This window comes from Erythrolamprus reginae, chromosome 11, assembly GCF_031021105.1.
Source record: "Erythrolamprus reginae isolate rEryReg1 chromosome 11, rEryReg1.hap1, whole genome shotgun sequence".
Taxonomy (NCBI): domain Eukaryota; kingdom Metazoa; phylum Chordata; class Lepidosauria; order Squamata; family Dipsadidae; genus Erythrolamprus; species Erythrolamprus reginae.
The window spans coordinates 36616588-36643142 of NC_091960.1; the positions used below are offsets into that span (position 1 = coordinate 36616588).

The following is a 26555-nucleotide window of genomic DNA, read 5'->3' on the forward strand; positions in this document are numbered from 1 at the left end:
GGCGGCGTTCGCATAAAACGCCTTGACTTCGAAGGCAAAACGGTGCCTTTAATCTGGGCGCAGCTCCCATTGCCCCGGGACGCGCTGGAATTCCATCAAGAGTACCGGGGGGGGGGGGTCGTACTGCGCGCGCACCTTCCTCCGAAGCTGCACCGGGATGCGCGCCAGGCCTTTTGTCTCTCGCCGGCCGCCGTCCCCTTCCCAGTGCCGTGAGCGCGCCGCGCCCCCGCCATTTTGTTTCCCGCGGCCGCCGGAGCTGAGGGATTCTGCTGGCGATGGGTGAGGCGAAGGCGGCGGGCCGCTTTAGGGCTCCTGCGGCGCCTCGGCCGCGCTCCGTACTGGGGGAGGCGGGGGCCCTGGCGTTTCTCCGACCTCCGGCTGTTGCTGCTGCTTCGGTAGCAGCGGCCTCCTCCGGCACAAGGGTGGGCATTTCGCCCCCCCGTTCCGCCTCGTCCGCCCGGCTCCTTCCTCACGCGAGGCACGAGGGTCGCGCCGGAACAGGCCCACGGCTCTGGCCGCGGCCTTGCTTGAGAGCTGAAGGCAGGAAATGGCGGGGCTCGACGGGAGGGCCGCGCCGGGGGCGAGAATGAGCTTCACGTTTCTGCCTCCTCGCATCCCGGTGATTCTTCAACCCTTCAAACCCAATGGGCTTTTTATTTATTTACTCATTGGACTCATATGCCGCCCCTCTCCGTGGACTCGGGGCGGCCTACAACATTTCAATAAAAATACAATATATAAAACACAAATTAATAGAAATAATTCAGTTAAAAATTATCTTAAAAAGCGAAACATTTAAGAATCAAAACATTCACATGGCTACTACTACACCCGGCACCTTCACTGGGCAGAGACGGGGGTCTGATTGGCCATAAAGCCTGAGGGCAAAAGTGCATTTTCAGATTCTTACAAAAGGCCAGGAAGGTGTGAATCTCTGGGGGGAGTTGATCCCACAGGGAATCTGGAATCAACTCCAGAATTGTTTAATGAGATCCCTAATGTGGTCTTCCCCCAAATCACCCCACGCTCTCCTATGAGCCTCTCAACTCACCAGGAAGCCCTTGCAGGTAGTCCTTGACTTAACCACCACAATTGAGCCCCACATTTTTGTGGTGAGACAATTTTTAGGTAAGTTTTGCCCCGTTTTAGGACCTTTATTGCTACAGTTAAGCGAATCACTGCAGTTGATAAGTTAGTAACCTGATTGTTAAGTGAATTTGGCTTTGACCTTGCTTGTCAGAAGGGGATCCACATGACACTGGGGCGCTGGCAACCTAAGAGTCTCAATTTTGAACACATGATCATGAAGATGCTACAAAGGTTGCAAAGTCATAAGTCACTTTTCTTAGTGCCATTGTAACTTTGAACATCACTAAACAAACTAAGTCAAGGACTACCTGTACAAATGGCTCCATTACCCCAGGAGTTACTGCAGGTTTAAGGCCGGCTGCTCTCTCCCACAGTTCTTTTCGCGGCATCTTTGCTCAAAGTTCATTCCCTACCTCCTCTATTTAACTGTGGACACTCTAAGCCTGCATTTTTTCAAACTTGGCCACTAAGAGATGTGAACTTCAACTCCCAGAATTCTCCAGCCAATTCACCTGTGGGGAATTCTGGGACTCCTCAATTTTGAAAAACGCTGCTGTAAATGCTGCTGCATGGTGTGTATTCTTATACACCAGTGATGGTGAACCTTTTTCCTTGGGTGCTGAAAGAGCATGGGCGTGCACTTTCATGCATGCACAAGTGCCCGCACCCATAATTCAATGCCTAGGAAGGGTGAAAACAGCTTTTCCTGCCCCTCTGGAGGCCAAAAACGGCCTGTTTCCCAACCTCTGGTGGGCCCAGTAGGCTCGTGTTTCACCTCCCCAGGCTCCAAAGGCTTCCCTGGAGCCGGGGGAGGCTTAAAAACACCCTCCCCATCCCCCACAGGCTCTCTGGATCCAAAAATGACTTCCCAGAGCCTCTGTGCAAGCCAAAAATCAGCTGGCTGGCACACATGTGCAGGTTGATGCTGAGTTAGGGCAATGACCTTGGGTGCCAGCAGATATGGCTCTCTGCCACCTACGGATCCATGCCATAGGTTCCCCATCACTGTTATACACTATTGGGGGTTGTTCCTGATTTTGTGAAATAGAGATTAAAGTGTTTTGGAATGAATTATTATAAATAGTTTTAGTCTGTTTTGTACCCCATTTCCCCCCACAAGATAGTGACATAAGATTATTTTCTTCCATTCAGAATTTCATTATATATAAAACAGGCTACTTGAGAGAAAGTGGCCCCAGAAAATGAGATATTTAGAAACCGGTTTTGAATGTTTAAATGCAGCAGTGCTATTTCTAGGCCCATGTGCAAATATTCCCGAAATGATAAAATGTTCAAAAATTGGAACAGGATTCCTCAAAATAGATGCACAGATTTAATCATATTGAATCATTAGAGTATCTACCGGTATGTATTTGTGTGGAGCAACTCTAGGATTATTATAAGTAGAACTCATTGCATCTTCCTACAATTTGGTACCTTTAGCATATTGTTAGATAATATTTTCCATTTTTCCTAGTCAGCCGTTGAAGCAGACCTCCAGGTTAAGAAATGGCAAAAAGATATGTGAAATATGCTAATGAAACGAGCTTCCGGAAATCTATAGTTTTAACTTTGACATTGATGTGTCTGCAGTTTAGGAAGGGTTTTATCATGCTCCAGTCATCGTTCTTGTAGAGATTGCTAAAATATTTATGTGTAGATTTTATATTTCTGCATCCACGCCTCACATGAGATGCTTTTCCTGAAATGGTAAATCTATGCAGAGCTTTCCTGATATTCTAGGAATTGCTACTACAATGCAGGCCTAACATTTTCATTTCCAGTTCATAGAATCAAAGAAATCGTTTGAGGAGCTCGGCTGCCCCTCTGATTGCCAGGGGTTATGGCAGGGGGAAGAAGGGGACCTAACCGGACATCCTACTGCCGCAATCCTCTCTGTGAAACTGGAGCTCCTGGTGGTGCCAGCCACTCCACAACTTCTTCAGTCACTAGTGTGCGTTCACGTACCAGGTACAGCTGTTCTACGGAAAGTTCTATGAATTCCAGAGTCATGAACCAGCTAAAGTAGGCCCAGTAAGAAGTCCCATTTAAACATTTCACTTTGTTGGGAAATAAAGAGTATGGAGCAAGATCTTGAGAGTGTGTAGATGTGAGCTTACAGTGATTGTAAATCCTGCCTAATTTACATAGTGCTTGACTAAAAATTGTTACACTCTGACACTGTAGTTTAAAAGAAGTCTTCCCAAGGTGATTTGCAATAAAACCTTTCCTACTTTAAGGCTACAAAGGTGAGCAGTGTTCTTGTTGAAACGAATGTAAAACCGTAACAAAAAGTGTTTTTCTTTGGTAATCACATCCTGATCAATGGTTATGAGCCAAGGAAGATTAGTGCAATGATTCATTGTTTTCATGTTAGCCTTTAAAATAATCACTCTTTAATTTGATTTGGAAATTATCAATGACCAGATGCTGATGCTAAATATTGGCCTGATATTAGCTTCTACACTATCTTAAAATATATCTGCTTAGAGAGCTCTGACTGTTCAGTTAGGGCTGGTTCTCTTGGTTTTAATTGTTCTGTGTACTGCCTTGAGATGTACAGCAGGCGCTATATAAATGATGTACAAGTGAAACTCAAAAAATTAGAATTTCAATAGTATTTATTTATTTATTTATTTATTTATTCAATTTTTATGCCGCCCTTCTCCTTAGACTCAGGGCGGCTTACAACATGTTAGCAATAGCACTTTTTTAACAGAGCTAGGCTATTGCCCCCACAATCCGGGTCCTCATTTTACCCACCTCGGAAGGATGGAAGGCTGAGTCAACCTATATCAAGAATAGCAAGAGAGGATGATAGTTTTAAACGGTGTTTCCATGGTATTCTAGTGGTATGAAGAAAGAAACAGATTGGGCATGGGAATGCTAATAAAAATAGGAGAAGGAGCAGGGCAAAATAGATTTGTAGTCCTCGACTAGTTCATTTAGTGACCATTACAGTGGCACTGAAAAAGGTGGCTTATGACTTTTTAAAAAATCATTGCAACGTCCCCATGGTCCACTTGATTAGAATCTGGTCACTTGGCAACCAGCTCATATGTCTGATGGTTGCAGTGTCCCAGGGTCAAGTGATCTCCTTTTGCCATCTTCTGACAAGATCGAGGAGGAATCCTGGTTCACCTAAAAACCAAGTTAATAACTTAATTGCAGTGATTCACTTAACAACTTTGGTAAGAAAGGTCTTAAAATGGGACAAAACTCGCTTAACAAATTTCTCACTTAGCAACAGAAATTTTGGGCTGAATTGTCACAAGTCAAAGACCACCTGAAAAGCCAAATTACATTTCTAGAAGTTGAATAAGTACATAAAATAGAGACCAGAAAATTACCAAAGTCCTGAATGCATATAACCCTCTCTAATCAATTACAGACGCTTGCTCAGAAATATTTCAAAACAGGAAGTAACAACCACAAAGTTTGACTTGTGCAAACCTCCACTTTATTAACTCTAGTCTCACTGTAAGCAGAAAATTAATCCATGTTACCAATAAGAATGGCATTTGATATAAACTCCACATTATGCAGTTTATTTGTATCCTTCAAGGTAAATATTGTTTGTTACCCCATCCTGCTGTTCAAATAAACTTGGCTTAAACTGATCATGTAGTGTTCACTTATCAATTGGGTCATTGGGAATTATCCCCTCCAGAGCAAGGCACATGAATGTGTACAAATCTCTTTTTTGAGTCAACATGTTCTGTTTTCCTCTTCCAGGAGTGGTTCAGGGACAGGTCTTTCCAGCCCTCCTTTGGCGACCCAAACAGTGGTTCCCCTCCAGCATTGCAAGATCCCAGAACTACCCATTGAGAGGAGCATCTTGTTTGAACTCCAGCTCTTCTTCTGTCATCTCATTGCTCTCTTTGTCCACTACATAAACATCTACAAAACAGTGTGGTGGTACCCACCATCTCACCCGCCCTCCCATACTTCTTTGGTGAGTATTTTATATCGGATTGCTGTTTGCAAGGTCTTAAGTGTCACAATTGTACAACTAGAAAAAATACTGCTGCCTTAAGATTACCAATAGCATTTAGACTTATATACTGCTTCGGTAAGTTGCGGCCCTATCTGGATCGGGAGTCACTGCTCACAGTCACTCCTGCCCTCATCACCTCGAGGCTCGACTACTGTAACGCTCTGTACATGGGGCGACCTTTGAAAAGTGTTCGGAAACTTCAGGTCATGCAGAATGCAGCTGCGAGAGCAATCATGGGCTTCCCCAAATATGCCCATGTTACACCGACACTCCGCAGTCTGCACTGGTTGCCGATCAGTTTCCGGTCACAATTCAAAGTGTTGGTTATGACCTTTAAAGCCCTTCATGGCATCGGACCAGAATATCTCCGAGACCACCTTCTGCCGCATGAATCCCAACGACCGATTAGGTCCCACAGAGTGGGCCTTCTCCGGGTCCCGTCAACTAAACAATGTCGTTGGCAGGCCCCAGGAGAAGAGCCTTCTCTGTGGCGGCCCCGACTCTCTGGAACCAGCTCCCTCCAGAGATTAGAACTGCCCCTACCCTCCTTGCCTTTCGTAAACTCTTCAAAACTCACCTTTGTCGTCAGGCATGGGGGAACTGAGATATTTCCCCCGGGCCTATACAATTTATGTATGGTATGTTTGTATGTATGTCTGCTTAATAATGGGTTTTTTAAAATATTTTAAAATGTAAATTATTAGATTTGTCATGAACTGTTTTTATTGTGTTGTGAGCCGCCCTGAATCTACGGAGAGGGGCGGCATACAAATCTAATAAACATAAACATATTTCTATGGGTCAGGAACACATGCACAGAAATAGCAAACGGTGTATATGATCTGTGCTGTTTGCTGTTTGGCCAATTGCTGGGGGGCAGAGGCCTTTCCCCCTTGTTTTCCTTCCCCCAAACTAAGGTGCGTCTTATACTCCAGTGCGTCTTATACGTCGAAAGATATGGAAAATGGCATGTTGAGCTATGCTTCTGCAAGGACATAACAGTATATGACAGTCTTTTCAAATACTTTCTTTGAATATAACTCAGAGAAACAGATACAGTTAGTCCTCAACTTACAACCTTTTACTTTGCAAACTTTCAAAACTGTGACACTGAAAAAAGTGCTCATCTAGCCTACGGCGTCGCAGCAGCCCCATAGCCACATGATCGAAATTTGGGGGCTTGATAATCGGCATCTGTTTATGGCTGTTGCAGTCCCCCAGAGACACGTGATTGCCCTTTGCAACATTCCCAGCCAGCTTCTGACAAGTGAAGTCAATGGGGGGAACCAGCTTCATTTAATGACCAGGTGATTCATTTAACAACAGCAATGATACACTAAATAACCATGGCAAAAAACCTTGTAAAGTCAGGTATAATTCACTTCATAACCACCTGCTTAGCAGTAGAGATTCTTGACCGAATTATGGACATAAGTCAAGGATTACCTGTATATTAAACAATACTAAACAATGTCGTTTGGTGGGACCCAGGGGAAGAGCCTTCTCTGTGGCGGCCCCGACCCTTTGGAACCAACTCCCCCCAGATATCAGAGTTGCCCCCACCCTCCTAGCCTTTCGTAAGCTCCTTAAAACCCACCTCCCCCTAGGCTTATAAAATTTATGCATGGTATGCTAGTATGTATGATTGGTTTCTAAATTGGGGTTTTTAAATTAACTTAAATATTAGATTTGTTTACATTGTATTATTATTGCTGTGAGCCGCCCCGAGTCTGCGGAGAGGGGCGGCATACAAATCTGATTAATAAATAAAATATGCACAGCTTTATTTTGCTATTTTTCCTAAGAGACTCAGAGAACTCTCATTGTGTGTTGGTATTTGTTAAGATTGCTGTTCCTAGATTAACCACAGTCTTGTCTTTCCTTCTTGCAGAATTTTCATCTCATTGATTTCAATGTCCTGGCAGTGACCACTATTGTCCTGGCAAGAAGGTTGATCATTGCTATTGTGAAGGAGGTGAAGGAGGTAAAGTTGTTGCACTTGGGTCACAGATGTGGGAAATCACTGCTGCAGATTATGCTTTGGCTGCTGCTTACTATGTGAACAGCAACTCTGCCCTCAGTAGCTTTCCCTAGTTCCAGGAGCCTTCCACAAAATGCCTGGCAGTGGCAAGAAAGTGTTGCCTCCATCCCATAATAAACTGTCAAGCACATCTGGAAAAAAAAATGTTCTCCTGTTCTTGCTTCCTTGTAAACTGCTGTTGGTAGAGAAGGGAACAGGAGCCCTTGTTTAATAACTAGTCACTTAGCAACCATTCAGAGTTACAACAAGCTCTCCGAAAAGATACTTAAGCCCAGTTCCAGAATTTCTTTTTTAAAAAATAGTTTTTATTGATTAAATACGTTAAAAACAACAAAGAAAAAAATAGCAACGTATTGTAAGAAAAGAAGAAACAACATAATAGCAAGACAAGCAAAGACTGACAAAACATTTCACATAGACATAAACAACAAAATGTGTCAGCTATACTGTTGACTGCTGGTTTGCGACTTTCCAAATACTATCAAGAATTTATACATGTTTTTGCTATATTTACATTTTGCAGCTGTCGGATAGTCATTGACCGAGGTGTTTACTATTCCTCTTATCTGAAATATAATGATATTTCTTTTTGGATCAATTATTTGTTCACTTCTTTTACTTTTTAATGTATTTATATTGTTGTAGCCAATTATACCATCGGTCCCATGCAGAATTTTTAATGGCCATACACAAAACCCTATGATCACACAATCACATTTTTGATTCTTGGTAACTGGCTCACATCTACCGCTGTTTGCAGCGTCTCATCACATGAATGTAATTTTCAGCATTTTTTGCCAGTTTCTGGTGTTTACTTCCAACCAAACCCCCCCCCCCCCCCAAAAAAAAAAGCTTATTGGATAAAATGGATTTATTCAATGATCAGGGTGTCCACTAAACAACCACCACAAAAATGTTTTAAAATTGGATGCAGTCACATAATGACTGCCATGAGTTATGACCATAATTCCAGATTCAGTTACAGTCCTAAATCGAGGACTAACTGTAGACCAGTGTTTCTCAACCTTGACCATTTGAAGATGTGCGGACTTCAACTCCCAGAATTCCCCTGGCTGGGGAATTCTGGGAGTTGAAGTCCACACATCTTCAAATGGTCAAGGTTGAGAAACACTGCTGTAGACATTCAGTGGATTATCTCCCTTGAGAATATTTTTGGGCACAACTGTATGTTTGGTTTTATAATAAGGGTTTTTAGTTGTTTTATTAATTGGATTGTTACATGTTGTTTTTTATAGTTGTTAGCCGCCCCGAGTCTACGGAGAGGGGCAGCATACAAATCCAATTAATAATAATAATAATAATAATAACTGCCTACCAGTGAAACTAGATTTAGCTCCTGAAGACCATCAGAAGCCACTTTGGTGATAGAATCCTACACACAAAGGATACAGAACTAAGAGTAGGAGGAGGCAAAATAGGCCTATTTCTGTCCTTTGCCACCCACCCCCATCAAGGAAAACGGACCAAGATCCTGCTGGCAGCTCCAGTCTGGGGACCGCCTCAGAGACATACGTAATCCATCCATTTTCTTTCCAAGGATGATGGGGTTTCTGACACACACCCACACACACACACCATCCAGGTAATTTGCCTCATATTTTGCAATCCCAAGCATGTTTATTCAAATCTAAGTCCTTATAAATTGAGTGGGCATAGACCTAAGAGTTACAGTCCCTCAAAAATCAAATCAACATCTAGAATTATTCATTCCCCTCCTAACCAGAAGTTGTCCTATTCTGTTGTTTTTGTTGTTGTTCCTTTAGGCTTCTCATACGGGGAAGGTCTCTCTGCCACGCTCCATCTTCCTTGTCACGATGCGCTTTGCTGTCCTAACTGGTGCAGGCTGGAGCCTGTGCCAGTCTATTATCCACCTCTTCAGGTCCTACTCGCTCCTCAACCTCTTGTTCCTTTGTTATCCGTAAGTACCAACTCAAGGTGGTGAACACACACTATTTATGTATTTATTTATCAGATTTGTATGCCGCCGCTCTCCGTAGACTCGGGGCGGCTAACAACAACAATAAGACAATATAAACAAATCTAATATTTAAGTTAATTTAAAAACCCCAATTTAAGAAACCAATCATACATACAGACATACCATGCATAAATTTTATAAGGCAAGGGGAGGGAAAGTCTCAATTCCCCCATGCCTGACGACAGAGGTGGGTTTTAAGGAGCTTGCGAAAGGCAAGGAGGGTGGGGGCAACTTTGATATCTGGGGGGAGTTGGTTCCAAAGGGTCGGGGCCGCCACAGAGAAGGCTCTACTCCTGGGTCCCGCCAAATGACATTGTTTAGTCGACGGGACCCGGAGAAGGCCAACTCTGTGGGACCTAACCGGTCGCTGGGATTCGTGCGGCAGAAGGCGGTCCCGGAGATATTCTGGTCCGGTGCCATGAAGGGCTTTATAGGTCATGACCACCAACACTTTTAATTGGGACCGGAAACTGATCGGCAACCAATGCAGACAATACTCCTTCCTCCTCCAGTGTCAGCTGAGTTGGGCTGAGAGAGAGAATGATTGGCTCAAAGTAACTCAGTCAGCTTTCATGTCTAAGGCAAGATTAAAATTCAGTGGGAAAGCAGACAGAGGAGGTCACAAATGATGGCCAAGTGACATCCTCGCTTAATGTTTACTCTGGATTCCCTTAAGCACAGCAACCAGGAAGTGCTGGACCTGCTGTCACGTGATGTCACCGTTTATGTCTGCATCGCTTAGTGATAGAAATTCCTGTCCTGGATGCTGTGTTAAAGAATGAAGCGTCCAAATGGTTTTGGGTTTCAATTACTTCTCCAGTCGTTTTGGTCAGTGGCCAGTAATGACATAATTGCCCTCTTCTGGATATTTGATGACTGTATTTTAATAAATTATTCTATCTACGCCAGAATAAGCATTGCGCTATGTTACTGGTAATTTCTTTAAATTACTTTAAACTCTTGACATTAGAATAGAATAGAATAGAATAGAATTTTATTGGCCAAGTGTGATTGGACACACAAGGAATTTGTCTTGGTGCAGATGCTCTCAGCGTACATAAAAGAAAAATATACATTTGTCAAGAATCATGTGGTACGACACTTAATGGTTGTCATAGGGGTCAAATAAGCAATGAAGAAACAATGTTAATAAAAATCTTAGGGTACAAGCAACAAGTTACAGTCATACAGTCCTAAGTGGGAGGAAAAGGATGATAGGAATGATGAGAAAAAACTAGTAGAAATAGAACTGCAGACATAGTAAATAGTTTGACAGTGTTGAGGGAATTATTTGTTTAGCAGAGGGATGACATTCGGGGAAAAACTGTTCTTGTGTCTAGATGGCAGCTGTTAGTCCTTTGAGTTAGACCAGGCTAGGAAGTCACATGACAAAGTTTTCTAGTTGGGTCTACCTTGAAGGGTTGACATTACCAGAGGAGCAACAGACCAGGTTGTTATATATAAGGGCCACTGGCCACAAAGGGGGGAAGATGTTGCAACTGTTGAAACCCTTTTCCTAAAATAAATAGTTCTTAAATACACAGAGCACTGTACAAATACCTTGCAGCAAGGCTCCCAGACTCATGCAGGAACAAAATTAGTAGAGTGATGGCGTTTGGGGGAAAACTATTCTTGTGTCCAGTTGTCTTAAGCAGGCCACCTCCCAGTCGACTTGTTCTACAGTCTTGTTAGTGGAGGAGCAGATTCATGTTAGTTTCCATGAGAACTCTCAAACGAATACCAGTTAGATTATAAGCTGCTTGGTGTTTGGAAAGCGAGATGGGTGGTGAATATAACTTCATAAAAGTTACTTGAGCCTTGTCCTCCTCTTCCAAGGTTTGGCATGTACATCCCCTTCCTGCAACTCAACTGCGATTTTCGTAAGAGCGGCTTCTTCTCTCCTGTGGCCAGCATCGGCCCTCGCGACACAGCGGAGGTCAGCTTGCAGGGAAAGGACTACCTCTCCGTCCTCAAGGAGACCTGGAAGCAACACACCCGGCAGCTCTACAGCATGGAGACTATGCCCACCCATGCCTGCTGCCTCTCCCCGGATCTCATCCGCAATGAAGTGGAGTATCTGAAAGTGGACTTCAATTGGCGCATGAAGGAGGTGCTGCTAAGCTCCATGCTCAGTGCCTATTATGTGGCCTTTGTACCAGTGTGGTTTGTGAAGGTAGGTAGTTGTGGACTGGGGCTCCTGCGTGACAATTCACTTGTGGAGAGGAGAGGGCAGACCCCTCGGTCAAGGTTAGGCCAATTCCAAAAAGGAATTACCTATTACATAAAAGGTAATAGGCCCTTTCAGAAATGAGCCTATTTTGATATACAGTGTTCCCTCAATTTTCGCGGTGGATGCGTTCCGAGACTGCCCGCGAAAGTCGAATTTCCGCGAAGTAGAGATGCGGAAGTAAATACACTATTTTTGGCTATGAACAGTATCACAAGCCTTCCCTTCACACTTTAAACTCCTAAATTGCAATTTCCCATTCCCTTAGAAACCATTTAGATTATTACTCACCATGTTTATTTATTAATGTTTATTTTAAAAAATATTTATTAAAGGCGGACGAACGTTTGGCAATGACATATGACATCATCGGGTGGGAAAAACCGTGGTATAGGGGAAAAAACAGTGAAGAATTTTTTTAATTAATATTTTTGAAAAACCATGGTATAGACTTTTTGCAAAGTTCAAACCCGCGAAAATCGAGGAAACACTGTATTTATATAATTAACCTAATCTCATGTACTCTGCCCCATAAATACTCTGTCATTTTCTTCTGGGAGTTACTGGTCTCTTCTGTGTTCAGAATCAGGAGGTTTTATCCTGTTCTGTTTTGCTTCAGCACCATAAATTTGGGGATCTCAGATATGGGTTGACATTATGGTATTATGATCCCGCTTATATAGAGCGCTGGTGAGACCACATTTGGAGTACTGTGTCCAGTTCTGGAGACCTCACCTACAAAAAGATATTGACAAAATTGAAGGGGTCCAAAGATGGGCTAAAAGAATGGTGGAAGGTCTTAAGCATAAAACGTATCAGGAAAGACTCAATGAACTCAATCTGTATAGTCTGGAGGACAGAAGGAAAAGGGGGGACATGATCGAAACATTTAAATATGTTAAAGGGTTAAATAAGGTTCAGGAGGGAAGTGTTTTTAATAGGAAAGTGAACACAAGAACAAGGGGGCACAATCTGAAGTTAGTTGGGGGAAAGATCAAAAGCAACGTGAGAAAATATTATTTCACTGAAAGAGTAGTAGATCCTTGGAACAAACTTCCAGCAGACGTGGTAAATCCACAGGAACTGAATTGAAACATGCCTGGGATAAACATATACCCATCCTAAGATAAAATACAGGAAATAGTATAAGGGCAGACTAGATGGACCATGAGGTCTTTTTCTGCCATCAGACTTCTATGTTTCTGTTATGACCCAGTCATGGAAAGAATGTCAGGTTTTATGTCTTGCTCAAACGCACCATTATTGAAAGTTAGTTCAACAGTTTTGTGCCATGGGTAAAGTTGTACAGATTTGTTTATTGTTTTAGAACAGGGGTATCCAATCTTGGAAATTTCAGGGCTTGTGGACCAACTCCACCCGTTAGAGGTCCATAGTCTTAAAGGTGCCAAATTTGGACAGTCTCGTTATAGAGCCAAAGTTTGAGACGGTTCACATATATTATCACATTTTACCATACAGTAAATGCTTTTGTAGTTTTATTTATAAACCTATTTCGAAGTCATCCTCCAGATCAGACTTTAAGATCAAACATATTTGAGCTATTCTGGTCTCCAGAATCACCATGTAATGAAGAACTTTGGAAGTTAAGACAGCTTTGCTGGACCAAGACTTAATGAACTCAATCTGTATAGTCTGGAGGACAGAAGGAAAAGGGGGGACATGATCGAAACATTTAAATATATTAAAGGGTTAAATAAGGTCCAGGAGGGAAGTGTTTTTAATAGGAAAGTGAACACAAGAACAAGGGGACACAATCTGAAGTTAGTTGGGGGAAAGATCAAAAGCAACATGAGGAAATATTATTTGACTGTAAGAGTAGTAGATCCTTGGAACAAACTTCCAGCAGATGTGGTAGATAAATCCACAGGAACTGAATGTAAACATGCCTGGGATAAACATATATCCATCCTAAGATGAAATACAGGAAATAGTATAAGGGCAGACTAGATGGACCAGGAGGTCTTTTTCTGCCGTCAGACTTCTATGTTTCTATGTTTCTAATCCCAGTGCTGTAGACTTCCACAAATAATTTATGTTTCCCACTCATCAAAGAGCTCTTCCTTGGATGACCAGGATATTTAGGGAAAATGCAGGTCTAGTTTGGAAAGTCTATAGGGCTATAGACCTCATTTGCCCCCCTGTTTGTTCCTGATCCCCCCCCTTGCTTTTTCCAGAGCACGCAGTATTACGACAAGCAGTGGTCTTGTGAATTGTTCCTGCTGGTCTCCATCAGCACATCCGTCATCCTCATGCAGCACCTTCTGCCTGCCCGCTACTGCGACCTCCTACATAAAGCTGCCGCACATCTGGGCTGCTGGCAGAAAGTCGACCCGTCTCTTTGCTCCAACGTGCTGCAGCATCAGTGAGTGGCCTCTGTCTTTCCAAAAATCAATTTTTCTGTCCTTTTAGGCAGTCAGAAACCCAGGATGTACGAAGCAGCTTTCCTCAATTGTCCCCTCAGAGGTCAAGGGTTCCCAATTCTCAGAATTGGCAGTTGCAGCCTGGAGGTACCAAATGCCACATTAAGCAGTAATGGAAGGAAAAAGTAACGTGTGTCTGAAGTTTGGTCTAATCTAGAGTCTCTCTTTTAAGCATTTTTAAAAGTCCTAAAATGCTAAATGCTACTTGGGGCCTCACTAGCTGGCATAAAGGCCAGAAAGAGAAACCCAGGGGGGAATGGCAGGAAACTGCCCGGGCCTTCGTGTCACTCTCAAATTTCCTGGGGTTCTTAAGAAGAGGCAAAAAATCTTGAACACACGGTTCTTATCTAGAAAAGTTCTTAAGTAGAGGCATTCTTAGGTAGAGGTGCCACTGTATAAGTCATCCTCAATTTATGACCATTATAGAACCTCTGCCCATCACGGCGAAAAATCATGATGATTGTAAATCATGATCCTTGACTTACAACAGTCCATTTAGCAACAATTCAAAGTTAAAATGAACAAAAGGGACTTATGACTTTTTCTGTCGGGCTCTCTGGTAGACTCCTCCCAAAAATTCACAGATACAAATTTCAGACACACACATGTTTGAAAATTCAAAACAATGCTCTTTATAATGAAAATTCACTTAAACCAAGCCATCTTTTGGTATAGCAAAGAGCACTTGTCTCCAAACAACCTGGTAATTTGTACAAGTCCCTTATCAGTTCTGTGATACTTATCTTGCAGCTGTGAGGCAATTCACAGTCCTTCTTCTTGCACAAAGTGAAACACACTTTGCTCTGGTTTAGTTTCAAAGTGGGAAAAATCAGCACACAAAAGGTCAAAGTCAGTAAAGCAGTCACGAAACACAACGATCAGATAATCCTCCACAATGGCCAAACCCACAGGCTGCTCTTTATAGCAGCCTCACTAATGACCACAGCCCCACCCAACCACAGGTGGCCTCATTTTCTTTGATAATAATCTCTCAGTTGTTGCTGCCTATGCATCGCTCTCCGCATGCGTGGCTGTATCATTAACTCTTGTTCTGAATCCAAGGAGGAGAGAGATAATTGATCTCCTTCTGAGCTGTCTGCCCCACTCTCCTCCTCCCTGTCACTCATGTCCTCTTGGTCAGAGGAGCCTTCCACAGCAGATTCCACCGGGGGCAAAACAGGCCTGCGGCATGTGGATGTCTCCCCCACATCCACAGTCCTTGGGGCAGGAGCTGGGCCAGAGCTAAGCACAACATATATATATATTCCTTTTTAATGTAAAACAGTAAGAAAACAAGCCTTGTGCTGCTTGGCAGCCCTCTGTCCTTCCCCAGCCAGTGCCACCAAAGGGGATGATTAGTAGCTGGGAAAGGCCCAGTTGCGTCTTCACCCACCCAATGCCTGTTGAATATATTTTTCAGGTGGACGGACGAATGTCTGTGGCCCCAGGGGGTGCTCGTGAAACACAGCAAAAACGTCTACAAAGCGGTGGGCCACTCCAACGTGGCAGTGCCTTCGGATGTCTCCCACTTCCGCTTTCACGTAAGCTGCTCTCCTTGTTCCAGCGTTGACCGTGGGTGGCTGCCATTTTGTCCTTCCCTTCCTCCACATTGGCTTGGTCTCCAGGGAGCACATGAGTGTAGCCAGTGGTTTGCTAAGGGCTTTTTTTTTAAATTTCATTTTCATTTCATTTCTTAGATTTGTATGCCGCCCCTCTCCGTAGACTCGGGGCGGCTCACAGCAATAGTAAAAAACAATGTACAGTAACAAATCTTAATATTTAAAATATCTAAAACCCCCATTATTTCAAAACAAGACATACACACAAACATACCATGCATAAATTATATAGACCAGGGGGAGATGTCTCAATTCCCCCATGCCTGATGGCAGAGCTGGGTTTTAAGAAGTTTACGAAATGCAAGGAGGGTGGGGGCAATGCTAATCACCGGGGGGAGCTGGTTCCAGAGGGTCAGGGCCACCACAGAGAAGGCTCTGTCCCTGGGTCTCGCCAGATGACATTGTTTAGTCGACGGGACCCGGAAAAGGCTGGTCGCTGGGATTCGTGCGGCAGAAGGCGGTCCCGGAGATATTCTGGTCCGATGCCATATATATGTTTCTTTTTTCCTTTTAAGCACCCTACAAGCCCTGGGATTTCCTGCTGGTCTTCCAACCAGGAGTTAACCTGGCCCCATTTTGCTTAGCCTATAACCCAAAGGATTGTGGTTGAGTGTTGCAGAGGCAGCGTTCGCCTCTAGGTCTCTGAGCCGTCCATGATCAGAGGATGGTGTTTTTTTCATTGGCATTCCAGGCAGGAAGACTGTTACTGGGAATTTCCTATAGGCTCTGTTCCTTCTTTTACTATTCATTTTAGGGTGTTTTTCAATCCTGAGGCTTGAACATTAATTTAAAAGCATGCCACGAATTTCATCCTTTACCCAAAGAAGAGAAAATGGGGAACTTAATTCTGCCAACACCAGGAAGGCTGGGCTGGAACTTTCTAATTGAAAGAGAAGCCCAGATCACAGAGCTAAAGATGCCACTGTTAACAACAGAGAGTTCTTAAGAATTGGGAGTTCCAGGGCCATTCTTTGTGAAAGTGAAGGCTGTCTTATATCTGCATGTTGTGTTGAAAAAATACTGGTTGTATCAGTAAACCTTTTTTTCTGGATTCTTGTAGCTGATCTGAAAACCACAGGCAAGAAAAGGCCCTGTCAGTAAACACAGTTGCCCATAACTTAGAACGCACCTTCGTATTCCTCTGTTGGCCACTACCACTATCTCCTTCTCCAGGACCGTTCTCCTTTGGGCCCTTTTCCTGTATTGTCACCCACAGTTTTTATGCCTCACCCTGACAGCCAAGAGAGTAACACAGCACTGCTTAAATAAAAAATAATTTGTATTTTTAAGGGTTCCATTTCCCCCAAAGTTCCATTTCCCTTTTGCAATTTTATGAGAGTAGCAAAAGGTGAGAATAGCAAAAGATCTGATGAAGGTTTATTTTATTAATTGGTCTTATGTGCTGCCCTTCTCCGAAGACTCAGGTAGAAGAGTTTGAGTTATTTACTCTGAACGTTTAACGTTTTAGATTCTGTTTTGGTTAGATTAGTCGCTTTGAATGCTCACCAGAGAAAAACGGAGGGGTATAAATAAAGTAAGAAAAAAGTGAATGTTAAATAATATAATTTTACTCTGGTGCTTGGATTGGGGACATCCACAGTGCAGTGATACCTCATCTTACGAACTTAATTGGTTCCAGGACAAGGTTCATAAGGTTAAAAGTTTGTAAGATAAAGCAATGTTTCCCATAGGAATCAATGGAAAACCAATTAATGCGTGCAAGGCCAAAATTCACTCCTTTTGCCAGCCAAAGCGCCCATTTTTTGCGCTGCTGGGATTCCCCTGAGGCTCCCCTCCATGGGAAACCCCACCTCAGGACTTCCACGTTTGTTTGTTTGTTTGTTTGTTTGTTTGTTTACTTACTTACTTACTTACTTACTTACTTACTTATTAGATTTGTATGCCGCCCCTCTCCGAACACTCAGGGCGGCTAACAACAATATAAAAAGACAATGTAAACAAATCTAATATTAAAAATAATCTTAAAAACCCCAATTTAAAGAACCACCCATACATACAAGCATGCCATGTATAAATTCTATAAGCCTAGGGGGAAGGGAAACACTTCAGTTCCACCATGCCTGACGACAGAGGTGGGTTTTAAGGAGTTTGCGAAAGGCAAGGAGGTTGGGGGCAACTCTGATATCTGGGGGGCAGCTGGTTCCAGAGGGCCGGGGCCGCCACAGAGAAGGCTCTTCCCCTGGGTCCTGCCAAACGACATTGCTTAGCCGATGGGACCCGGAGAAGGCCAACTCTGTGGGACCTAACCGGTTGCTGGGATTCGTGCAGCAGAAGGCGGTCCCGGAGATATTCTGGTCCGGTGCCATGAAGGGCTTTATAGGTCATAACCAACACTTTGAATTGTGACCGAAAATTGATCGGCAACCAATGCAGGCTGTGGAGTGTTGGTGTAACATGGGCAGGGGAATCCCAGCGTCGCAAAAATGAGTGCTTCGCTGGCGAGGGAAGGTCCAGAGGTGGGGTTCCCCAGCGAGGGGAGCCTTCGCTTGGCAACAGAAGTCCGGAGGCAGGGCATCCCAGTTCATAAGGTGAAATAGTTCAGAAGAAGAGGCAAAAAAAATCTTAAACCCCGGGGTTCGTATCTCGAAAAGTTCATATGACGAGGGGTTCGTAAGACGAGGTATCACTGTACCTTTGGGTGGGCACCAGGAAGTGTGGGCTGTCCCGCCAAAGGAACCTCAGGGACCGCCTTCTGCCGCACGAATCCCAGCGGCCAGTTAGGTCCCACAGAGTGGGTCTTCTCCGGGTCCCGTCAACTAAACAATGTCGTTTGGTGGGACCCAGGGGAAGAGCCTTCTCTGTGGCGGCCCCAACCCTCTGGAACCAGTTCCCCCCAGAGATTAGAATTGCCCCCACCCTCTTTGCCTTTCGCAAGCTACTTAAAACCCACCTCTGCCGCCAGGCATGGGGGAATTAAGATTTCTTCTCCCCCTAGGCCGTTACAATGGTACGCATGGTATGTTTGTATGTGTGTTTGGTTTTCTATATTAAGGGGTTTTAATTTGCTTTTAGTATTGGATTATTATTGTACACTGTCTATGATTGCTGTTAGCCGCCCCGAGTTTTCGGAGAGGGGCGGCATATAAACCCAATAAACTCTAACTGTAACCTTTCTTCCCTCTAGTTTTTTTTCAGCAAGCCCCTGCGGATCCTGAACATCCTGCTGCTGCTCGAGGGGGCCGTCATCTTCTATCAGCTCTACTCGCTGGTGGTCTCTGAGAAGTGGCACCAGACCATCTCGCTGGCCCTGATCCTCTTCAGCAACTACTATGCTTTCTTCAAACTCCTACGGGACCGGCTGGTGCTGGGCAAAGCCTACTCCTACTCTGCCCTCCGAGAGGCTGACCTGAAGCTGAACTGAGGGCAAGTGGCCGAAGGTAACGGGGGCAGCAGCAGCTCCGGGCATTTTCCAGGGCCACCGGAGACTGCACCGAGGAGGGGCCCTTCCGCTGCCTGACCCGCCCTGCAGGAGGAGCGTTCCCTCGCCGGGTCACGGAGCATGCTGGAGCACGGGGCCCGAGAACCCTGCCGTCAGGCCGGCCCTGAGCTTTGTACGTCTTTTTTACCGTTTCTTTTGGTTTGGTTTTGCTTTGGTAAGGAAAATATCTTATTTTTATACTCTCAATTTCTGTCGGCCTGCTTTGTGGAGCAGTAAGAGCTGTGACAACCACCCGGTCTTACGAGTGCTTCTTGCTGGTGTCCTGGGCTGCCCGGGGGCTTGTTGGGGGTGGCTGCATTTGTAAGAATTAGAAAAAAAAAACCCATAAGGTCTGTAATCCGAACTGCAGTCCTGCTCTCGCCCCCATAGAAAACTCTGCTCTCTCCCCCATAGAAAACAGCCCAGGGCTGCAGGTTCTGGATGGCAGGTGGTACTGTACATCTTTACAGCAGGTAAGAGTTTTTAAGATTGTGTACTTTTGTACATCCTGAGTAGACAGTGGAGCAGTGTCTCTGAGCTTTGCCAGCTTTAAAACGTGTGAACTTCAGCTCCCAGAATTCCTCCTGTCTGGCTGGGGAATTCTGGGAGTTGAAGTCCCCCTGGCAGCCAAGGGGGAGAAACACCGCTGCAGGAGGAGGAAGGGAAAGCCCTGAAGTGATTTCAGAGGGGTGGGAGGGATGGGAGAGTGGGGGAGAGGGAGGCATACGACCCTCGGAATTGGGCAGCCTCTTTTCCGACTAATAAATGTGACAAAACGCTTTTATAAAACCACAAGGGATGCAAATGTAACAAAAGCCACGTGCACACTCTTCAGGGATTGGGTAGCGTTTCCTGAGTAGCAGCTGCTTGAAATAGGGGCCTTCGCGTGCAGGGAAAAGGCCCGAGGTGGTTACAGAGCAGTGACGGCCAACCTTTTTTTCTGTCGGGTGCTGAAAGCATGCGCACCTGCACCGCCACACGTGCATGGATGCCCACAACCATAATGCAATGCCTCTCCTGCACGTTCCACCCCCTGCACATGAGCGTGCAGGCCCCCCACACACGCATGTGTGCGCCACCCACCTTGTTTTGGCCTCGCATCCCAAAACAGCAGTGGGAGAGGGGGAAAGCCTCCCTTCCCCAAATGGAGCTGGGGGGCAGCTGCCTTTCCCCAAATGGAGCTGGGAAGGGGGGAAGCTTCCCATTCCCAAATGGAGGGGGGGGAGCCTCCCTTCCCCAAATGGAGCTGGGAAGGGGGAGAGCCTTGCGTGCCCAAACAGCGCTGGGGTGGAATCTCCAGGGATGTGGGAAGGCCCGGGCTGCCGAAGGTGAGGAGAAAGCATGCACAGGTCTGACCCGAAAATCAGCTGGCCAGTGGGAGGTGTGCACACATGCGCAGTGGAGCTGAGCTGGTCAATGGCTCGTGTGTCTGCAGGGAGAGCCCCATGTGCCACAGGTGTCACGCATCCCGTAGGTTCACCATTTATAGACCGTCCTTGCACTGAACCTTTTCTATCAATGGTTAAAAAATATATAAAGGCGAGAGGTAGTGGGGGGGCAGTTTCTTGCCAGTCAAATCTTTCCTTTTCTGCTTTGCAAAGATCTGGAATTGTATCTTTCCAGCCCAAAGGAACTTCTAACAGCTCCTGGAAACATTCTTGGGGTATATTTGTGCATCCTGAGTAGGTTGTAGAGCAGTGTATCTCCCACCATGGTCATTTTAAAAGTGTGGATTTCTAATTCCCAGAATTCCTCATGTGTAGCTGGGGAATTCTGGGAGTTAATATCCACACCTCTTAAAGCTTTGAAAAACATTGATCTATACCATTTTGGGATTCTTTTTTTCAAACCAATGGTATACGTAGTCCTTGATTTACAACTTTTTGTTTAATAACTTTTGAAATTACAGGGGCACTGAAAAAATAATTTACAACCATTTTCACACTTATGACTGTTGCAGCTTCCCTGCTGTGCTCAAAATTCTGGGGTTTGGCAACTAACGTGTAGTTATGATAGTTTGTGGGGTCCCGGGGTCATACCACCCCTTTTGCCTGCATCCTGACAAGCAAAGTCAATGAGGAAGCCAGATTCCCTTTACAATTACAGTGATACCTTGTCTTACAAACTTAATTGGCTCCGGGACGAGGTTCTTAAGGTGAAAAGTTTGTAAGACGAAACAATGTTTCCCATAGGAATCAATGGAAAAGCGATTAATGCGTGCAAGCCCAAAATTCACCCCTTTTGCCAGCCGAAGCGCCTGCTTTTGCACTGCTGGGATTCCCCTGAGGCTCCCCTCCATGGGAAACCCCACCTCTGGACTTCTGTGTTTTTGCGATGCTCCGATTTCACTGAAGCTCCCTTTGCTGGGAAACCCCACCTCCTGACTTCCGTTGCCAGCGAAGCGCTCGTTTTTGCGATGCTGGGATTCCCCTGCAGCATCACAAAAACACAGAAGTCCGGAGGTGGGGTTTCCCATGCAGGGGAGCCTCAGGGGAATCCCAGCAGCGCAAAAACAGGCGCTTCGGTTGGCAAAAGGGGTGAGTTTTAGGCTTGCACGCATTCATCGCTTTTCCATTGATTCCTATGGGAAACATTGCTTCGCTGGCAACGGATGTCCGGAGGTGGGGCATCCCAGCGGCGGCGGGGGGTTTGTAAGGTGAAAATAGTTTGTAAGAAGAGGCAAAAAAATCTTAAATCCCGGGTTTGTATCTCGAAAAGTTTGTATGACCAGGCGTTTGTAAGACGAGGTATCGCTGTATTATTAATTTAACTGCATAGATTCATTTAAAAACTGGCAAGAAAGTTGTAAAAGTGTCTCACTTAGCAACAGCAATTTTGGACTTAGTTATAAGTTGAGGGCGAGCTGTATTGATTCACATCTTGGTTGCCTATTGCCGAGGGAGCATCAGCCAAAGTCATCTGGCAAACCAATCGAGGGGGAGATTTTGCTTTGATGGCAAAGTCCCCTCCCCGCAGCTCTTGCAGAAGTTAGTTCTAAACAAAAGCAGGGACGCAGCCAATTGCTGATGGATGTTGGCAAAAAAAAAGAGGGTGTTTTCTGCAGCAGCTGCGCCTTCGTTTATGTCCAAGGTAATTAGAATAATCCCAGCCTGCTGAGTCTCTCTGGGCTTTGTGGTTGAGTTTCCTCATCCTGCCCTACGGCTGCTTTGTTTTCTGCGGTGACAGAAGTGACCCTCCTGCTAAAAGTAGGAGCCAAAGAGGAAGCTCTGTTGATAGCTTGTCAGCTCTTATTGAGGCAGCATCAAGGAACAAGGGTCTTAGAAGGAATTCAATGTTTCCAAATGTAAAATAATGCACTTGGGGAAAAGGAATCCTCAATCTGAGTCTTGCATTGGCAGTTCTGTGTTAGCAAAAACTTCAGAAGAGAAGGATTTTGGGGTAGTGATTTCTGACAGTCTCAAAATGGGTGAGCAGTGTGGTCGGGCGGTAGGAAAAGCAAGTAGGATGCTTGGCTGCATAGCTAGAGGTTTAACAAGCAGGAAGAGGGAGATTGTGATCCCCTTCTTTAGAGCGCTGGTGAGACCCCATCTGGAATACTGTGTTCAGTTCTGGAGACCTCACCTACAAAAAGATATTGACAAAATTGAACGGGTCCGAAGACGGGCGACAAGAATGGTGGAAGGTCTTAAGCATAAAACGTGTCAGGAAAGACTTAATGAACTCAATCTGTCTAGTCTGGAGGACAGAAGGAAAAGGGGGGACATGATCGAAACATTTAAATATCTTAAAGGGTTAAATAAGGTCCAGGAGGGAAGTGTTTTTAATAGTAAAGTGAACACAAGAACAAGGGGACACAATCTGAAGTTAGTTGGGGGAAAGATCAAAAGCAACATGAGAAAATATTAGTTCACTGAAAGAGTAGTAGATCCTTGGAACAAACTTCCAGCAGACGTGGTTGGTCAATCCACAGTAACTGAATTTAAACATGCCTGGGATAAACATATATCCATCCTAAGATAAAACACAGGAAATAGTATAAGGGCAGACTAGATGGACCATGAGGTCTTTTTCTGCCGTCAGTCTTCTATGTTTCTATGGAATGGCAATACAACCAGAGTGTTGAAACAGAAAGCTGTCAGTCTTACACCTAGCCCAATGGTCTTTTTCTTACACACACTAATTTTCCCTGTCTCAGATAATAACTTCTGCCAAAGAAGTCCCCCTTCTTTCCTGAATCAACTGTCCCACTCCCATTCCTTTATACAATCTCTTAAACTTTCATTAAATGTAGGTCTACTGTGTGTAGGCAGCGAGATACGTACCTTTGCCGCCAGATAATGGTCATTCAAAATTTTGTAACCCAGGTCAGGTAGCTCCAGTCCGATTCCCGTCTTGGCTTGGCAACCAGTCCTCGCCAGAAGACACCCTATTGTGCATGTGTGAGTGCCCACACCCATAATTCAATGCCTGGGGAGGGCGAAAACAGCTTTCCCCCCCCCCAAGGCCCTCTGGAGGTCAGAAATGGCCTGTTTCCCAACTTCTGGTGGGTCCGGTAGGCTCATGTTTCGCCCTCCCCAGGCTCCAAAGGCTTCCCTAGAGCCAGGGGAGGGTAAAAACGCCCTCCCTTATCCCCCTGGAGGCTCTCTGGAAGCCAAAAACACCCTCCCAGAGCTCCTGTGCCAGCCAAAAATGAGCTGGCCAGCAAACACATGCATGTTGGAGCTGAGCTAGGGCAATGGCTCTTGTGCCAGCAGATACGGCTCTGCCTGCCACCTGTGGCCCTCGTGCCATAATTTCACCATCACTTGGTGTAGGGTCTGCTGCTTGGACTAGGTCACCTACAAGGTCCCTTCCAACTCTGTTATTCTGTTAAGAATTTATCTAGAGATGTTAGCCTTTCACAATGTTTTAAAATCTCTTACCTCATGCTTCATGGGTTGGGAAGCTTCACGGGGTAGAAAATTGCCCCCCCCCTCTCCCCCAAACTTTCTACCCATGTTTGCATTCATGGAGCAAGATCATGCTTGCCTGCTGGAACGCGCTCCCGGTGCTGGCACTAGAGGGCAGCAGAGCCTTTGTTTCTGCTGTTTGCCAGGAGCCCAGCGGAGGAGGAGGAGGAGGAACTAGTGGGGAGGGACGTGGAGCATGGGTTCAAAAACGGGGAGAATCCAGACATGCTTCAGGATGCCACCACTGCAATTTCTTCTCCCAGATGGGACGGCTAGATAGCAGGTTTATCACCAAGCAGCTGCTGCCAGAGGTTTCCAATTGTTAATATCAGATCAACATCAGCTAGGACTGGTGTGGCAGGTGGCCAGGAGGCAGAGGTGGGCTGCTAAGGTGGAACGGTGACGTGGGCTCGCCCCCGTGGCTCTGAGTGCTGGCGGAATCCAGCACAATTATGCTACTGCACCTGGGCAGGGAGAGAAATTACGCGCGGACACATGGGCTGTGTTTTGCTGCTGTAACTGTGGAGTCCAGCGCAATTCTGCTACTGCACCTGGGTAGGTAACGAAATCATGTGCGGATACGCAGGTGCGCCTGTGTTTTGACACAGTAACTGTGGAGTCCAGCATAATTCTGCTACTGTACCTGGGCAGGTAACGAAATCATGCGCGGATATGCAGGTGCACCTGTGTTTTGGTGCTGTAATGAGTCCAGTGCAATTCTGCTACTGCACCTGGGCAGGTATTGAAATCACGCGTGGATATGCAGGTATGCCTGTATTTTGGTGCTGTAACCGTGGAGTCCAGCGCAATTCTGCTACTGTACCTGGGCAGGTAGCAAAATCATGCACGGATATGCAGGGGCGCCTGTGTTTTGGCGCTGTAACCGTGGAGTCTAGCACAATTCTGCTACTGCACCTGGGCAGGTAGTGAAATCACGCGTGGATATGCAGGGGCGCCTGTGTTTTGGTGCTGTAACCGTGGAGTCCAGTGCAATTCTGCTACTGCACCTGGGCAGGTAGCAAAATCATGCACGGATACGCAGGGGCCCCTGTGTTTCGGCACAGTAACTGGAATGCAGCACAATTCTGCTACTATACCTGGGCAGGTAGCGAAATCACGCACGGACTGTGTTTTGGTGCTGTAACCGTGGAGTCCAGCGCAATTCTGCTACTGCACCGGGGCAGGTAGCGAAATCATGCGCGGATATGCAGGTGCCCTTCTGTTTTGGCATGGTAACCATGGAGTCTAGCAGAATTCTGCTACTGCACCTAGGCAGGTAGCAAAATCACGCACGGACACGCAGGTGCATAATTTCTCTCCCTGCCCAGGTGCAGTAGCAGAATTGCGCTGGACTCCGCTAGCACTCAGAGCCACGGGGGCGAGCACACGTCACCGTCCCACCTTAACAGCCCCCGTCTGAGAGGAGGGAGATGGAGGGTGGCTTCCTCCCTCCACCATGAAGCTAGCGAGTGGGTTTCCCTGGCCCTGGTGAGAGACAAGACCCCGCCCTCCCGCTTTGCTTTCAGTGCCCCAGTGCAGCTCACGGGCAGGGGAAAAATGACCCTGCCTCTGTTTCCTGGGAGCGCCGCCTCTCCCCGCAGAGAAACCCCGGCCAGCCTTCAGAGCAGACTCGAGATGCATCACCACGAGGTTCGGGCTTTGCCACCTCTCATTGGAATCCTTGCCCGTGGCACGGCACAGCCCTCCCCACACCCTGCCCCGACCAGCCTCCTGGGAGAGGCCTGTAGACGTGACGGGCCTTGCTGGTGCCGCCGTAGATTGGCCGTGAGCGCCTGCGCGGAGGGCCGCTGCTTGTTCCCAGACAGACGTGTCAAAACCTTGTGCTTGAGCTGGCACGTCGTCGTTCCCACTGTGGCAGCAAAACCCAGAGGCGCTCAGAGAGGCACAGCTGCCAGTTTCTGTCCGTGGATTCCCCGACTCGCTCTTGGCTGCTTTCCCTAGATCAGCATTTATAATTAAAAGGGGTTTTTTATGGGGGGGGGGGGGTGCGGAGGGAGGGAATCTCTGGTGCTGGGCCAAGCCTGAGGCAAGGAGGACAGAGGAGAGATTCTTCTTTGCTCGAGCGAGCAGACCCGTTCTTCCACTGGGTCTGGAATTCTGACGTGGATGATGTGGGCTGCACCCTTGGATAAGGTAGCAGGAGGCCAGACTCTGGGAAAGCCCCGAGGGCCAACGATTGCACTTATTGGCAGCTTGGAGGGGAAAGGTATCATCGCACCGAATTCTGAACTAGACGTTGCTCACAAGGATCTTCTCCTCTGACTCATGGACTTCAGTCAGACTCTTCGGTACCTTCGCTGTGATGGATGGGACTTGCATAAGTGTTTTTAATAGGAAAGTGAACACAAGGACAAGGGGACACAATCTGAAGTTAGTTGGGGGAAAGATCAAAAGCAACGTGAGGAAATATTATTTCACTGAAAGAGTAGTAGATCCTTGGAACAAACTTCCAGCAGACGTGGTAGATAAATCCACAGTAACTGAATTTAAACATGCCTGGGATAAACATAGATCCATTGTAAGATAAAATACAGGAAATAGTATAAGGGCAGACTAGATGGACCAGGAGGTCTTTTTCTGCCGTCTTCTATGTTTCTATACATAGCTAGAGGTATAACAAGCAGGAAGAGGGAGATTGTGATCCCACTGTATAGAGCACTGGTGAGACCCCATTTGGAGTAATACTGTGTCCAGTTCTGGAGACCTCACCTACAAAAAGATATTGACAAAATTGAACAGGTCCAAAGACGGGCTACAAGAATGGTGGAAGGT

The 26555-nt window shown here is 45.9% G+C and overlaps 1 protein-coding gene across 1 annotated transcript; it reads left to right on the plus strand.

Annotated features, from left to right (window-relative positions):
• The first annotated feature begins 76 nt into the window (after positions 1-76).
• Positions 77-19059, plus strand: TMEM39B (transmembrane protein 39B). Its single transcript, XM_070763788.1, has 9 exons — positions 77-279; positions 2874-3060; positions 4825-5044; positions 6978-7070; positions 8912-9066; positions 10963-11299; positions 13549-13736; positions 15215-15335; positions 18559-19059. Exons 2-9 carry the CDS (start codon positions 2933-2935, stop codon positions 18793-18795), a joined length of 1479 nt encoding a protein of 492 aa, XP_070619889.1. The 5' UTR covers positions 77-279; positions 2874-2932; the 3' UTR covers positions 18796-19059.
• Positions 19060-26555: the final 7496 nt, after the last annotated feature.